Below are 3,409 nucleotides of genomic sequence, written 5' to 3'. Positions count from 1 at the left end.
AAGAATGTTTCCTGATCCCCCTCAGGAGAAAAATGTAATAATGATGATAATGGTTATTATTATAGGAACTATCATTAGCATTATTATAGGAACTATCATTTTTGAACGTTTATCACATGCTAGGCATGATGCTAGGTGCTTATACATTATCCCATTTAATCTTCACAGCAGTATTATGAAGTGGATAGTATTATTATCGTCAATTTACAATTGAGGAGACTATGACTGAGAGAGGTAAATAGGATATGCAAGTTTCTAATAGAGCTTTAGACCCGTTATTCATTAAAGCCTCACACCCTGCAAGGCCACCCTAAGCCCCACCCCAAGCACAACCCACCACCAAGCTCACTTACCTCTACAGACACTGCAGCACTGATTCTCTGGAAGAATGTGATCCTTTTCTGAGCAGTTCAAAGGAGGGCACATTTCTGTAATTTTTACTAAAACTCCACCCTGGAAGCCAAATATTGGGGAAACAAAAAGATGTTCATATTTTTAGTCAATGATACAAATTTAAAAAGCTATTTGTTAATAGCCTGCAGTGATAACAAGGTACAATAATCAACATTCCCAGGAATTCTACTAAAAATGGTAACATCACAAATTAAATAGATGAGACTTCCAGAAAAGAAGATAAATTTCCCTTTCTTACAGCAAAAGAGCCACAGTTTCAACAGTCTTTAAGTATCTTCTATGGAGCAGAAGGATGTTGTCATTGATATACTGATATATGTTTAATAACTGTCTCATGAGTGGAAGAGGCCTAATTTGTAACATTTACTGATTTCTGTGCTGTAAATACTTTAGCGATAGCTGAATTTGAGCTACCAACATAATCTTACTGAAAGCAAAGCTGAGAAGTTACGTACAGTGAGCTTATGTGAGCCAGTTCCAGCCCTCCCCTGGACAACAGGCATTGTGAACCCAAAGATAAAGAAGACATCTTCCGTGCTCTTGATGAGCTCATAGTTTGGATGTAGGGGAAGGGGGAAAAAAAACCTCTTAAACTAGAAACCATAATATAGTAAGTAAGTCCTAAAAATGTGCTCCAATAAAGGGATCATAATGTGTCATGGGAGAACAACTAATTCTTCCCAGGTGGAGTGAAATTATGAAGATGCCACGATTGAGGGAACTTGAATAATGGAGTAAAGGAAGAAGAGACTTTCCTGGCAGAGGAAACAGCCAGGAGCCAAAGTATGCAGGTATGAATTAACTGAAACAGGGTCAGTTAGATGAGCACTAGATTTCCCCTATATATAAATAAAGTCACTTACGATAAAATGTTAAATATTCATAAGGTGAATCTCTATGACCTTACTTGATCTAAGGTCCTCTTTGTTGATATTACTAGCATCTGTGTTTAGTTTTATGCTGATTTTTAAAAATTAGTCTACTAATTACCATTTTTAAAAAAGGTTTGAGAGTCCCTTATTTTATCTAAAACATTTAGTTTTTCTCTCCCATTCTTAAGGAGATGTTTAAGGCAACCAAGAAGCAAGCTTAAGAAGGGGAGTCTCATTTAAGGCCAAAAGGTAGCTCCCCACACAGGCTGAAGAAGAGGGTGGAGTGGGGCTGCACAACCAAGAAGGGTGCAGGAGATAGTGAGTCTTCCATCTCCGAAAGACTGTTGTTCCAGTGTCCCGCAGTTCTCTGGTTTGGCAACAACTCCCATTATATCAGGCAAAGCCATTCTTAAGTATGAACAGAAACATAGCTTTAAATGTCACATGTAAATTTCCAACTATGCATCTTTTAGATTATTTGCACCATGACTTCCTTTCTCAGAAATTCCAGCCCAGACAGTCAAGCCTCTGGCATTCCGCACCTTGTCTTTTCTTCTCCTTTGCTCTTTATTTCCAACCTTGCCCAAGCTACCTCCTTCTGTTCTCCTGACTGTCTTAGAACTGGCCCTACAATCTGAAAATTGATCCTGCTACTCACTCTCAGCCCTCCCCTTTGCTGCTATACCCTGTTTTCACTCCTCAGTCCAGGCCAAGCTGGGTAACATCTAGCCTCAAGAGTTAACACCACAAGGAGTGCAATGCGCACTACCCGAAGGATGGACATATTTGAAACACGGACTTGGGGGGAGGGGAACCAAGGGCAACACACGTAACCTAAACATCTGTACCCCATAATATGCTGAAAAAAAAAAAAAAAGAGTTAACACCAGTCCTAAGGCTAGTGCCCCCATCTGCTGTGCCTTCGTTTCTACAACAGGGAATCAAACCAATAATTCCAAATCGATGGGCATGAGTAACTTTACTCTCAGCAGCTAAACATAAAGGAAAACACAATACTCAATTACCATTATTGCCTCTAAGTCTATCCTTCAGTATTAATATATTTATTCATGATTGACTGCCTCCTGGCATAAATAAGAGTGGCTTACACTGTTCAAGCCCTTTCATCACTTCTATGTGTCCACCCCCAACTTTCTGAATGCTTTGCTGCTAATGGCTCACCTCTGTCACCTTCAGAGGGCTGCCCTTGGGCACGGGAGCCGTTTTGCCCATGCAGAGAGAAGTTAAGTTCAAGTTCAATGCTGTTGCCCATGGCCCAAAGCCAATGGCTGAATGGTGTAGATGCTCTTTACCTCAAGGAGGAACAATCCCTAGAGTGCAATTTATGCTCCAGAACCTCTGGTGGGATCCAGGTATGTCTGACCTTTGATCTAAAATTGTACTTTTGCTCAGTTTCTTCCCCTTCTCCGTCTCTCATCCCCCAACCCTTCCTGGCTTCTCCTGCCAGCGCTACCTTACTAAATCACGTGTACTGAAATCCTTAGCTCAGGGTCGGCTTCCAGGAGAACCCAAACTAAGACGATTAAGATAAATTTCACTCTTGCTGTCAAAAATCAAACTGTTAAAAGGGATTATCCCTAGGTGGTAAGATTCTGGAGTGCTTTCCAATTTCTCCCTTACACTTTTTCCTTTACAGTTTAAATTTTATATGGTGAGTATATATCAATATTTGCTTTTGTAACAAGAACAATTTTAAAAATACTACAGAAGATTTCGTTAAATAGTCACTCACGAAAGGTTCTCATTTTATAGAAAGGGCTTGCTTTGACTACTGATTAAGTCGGTTAACAATGCTAATCAACCTTTAACATATTTAATGAGTAAGATCATAATTCCAAATGTTTAAATAGAGTCAAACACTTTTGCATGAATTTGGAAATAATGTGCACTGTGATTACCCTTGCATAAATGCCACCAAATCCATTTAGTCCAGCCACATAATCAGGCACCAACCTTTTTTACTTTATTTTCAAAACTATCTCTAGTAAGAAGTATCTGATGATTAACATTTTTAAAGCCTCCTGATTGTGGTGTGTTATTTTATTACCCCTGGAGCTCTGTGTTGGTGGAAAATACAATACTTCCATTCTTTCTCATTTAGA

General features: G+C 39.3%; 1 protein-coding gene across 3 annotated transcripts in view; it reads right to left on the bottom strand.

The window, feature by feature from the left end:
* Positions 1-3,409, bottom strand: part of NELL1 (NEL-like 1 (chicken)) — an 837,620-nt gene that overhangs the window by 637,080 nt on the left and 197,131 nt on the right. For all 3 annotated transcript variants that reach the window (XM_012643488.1, XM_012643489.1, XM_012643490.1), the window contains one exon: positions 354-453. In XM_012643488.1, coding sequence (XP_012498942.1) covers positions 354-453 — 100 coding nt within the window. The remainder of the gene's footprint in view (positions 1-353; positions 454-3,409) is intronic.

Source organism: Propithecus coquereli, unplaced genomic scaffold (assembly GCF_000956105.1).
Source record: "Propithecus coquereli isolate 6110/MARCELLA unplaced genomic scaffold, Pcoq_1.0 Scaffold198, whole genome shotgun sequence".
Classification (NCBI taxonomy): Eukaryota; Metazoa; Chordata; class Mammalia; order Primates; family Indriidae; genus Propithecus; species Propithecus coquereli.
Note: the sequence above shows the minus strand (reverse complement) of the source record. Positions and strands in the feature narration are given on the sequence as shown.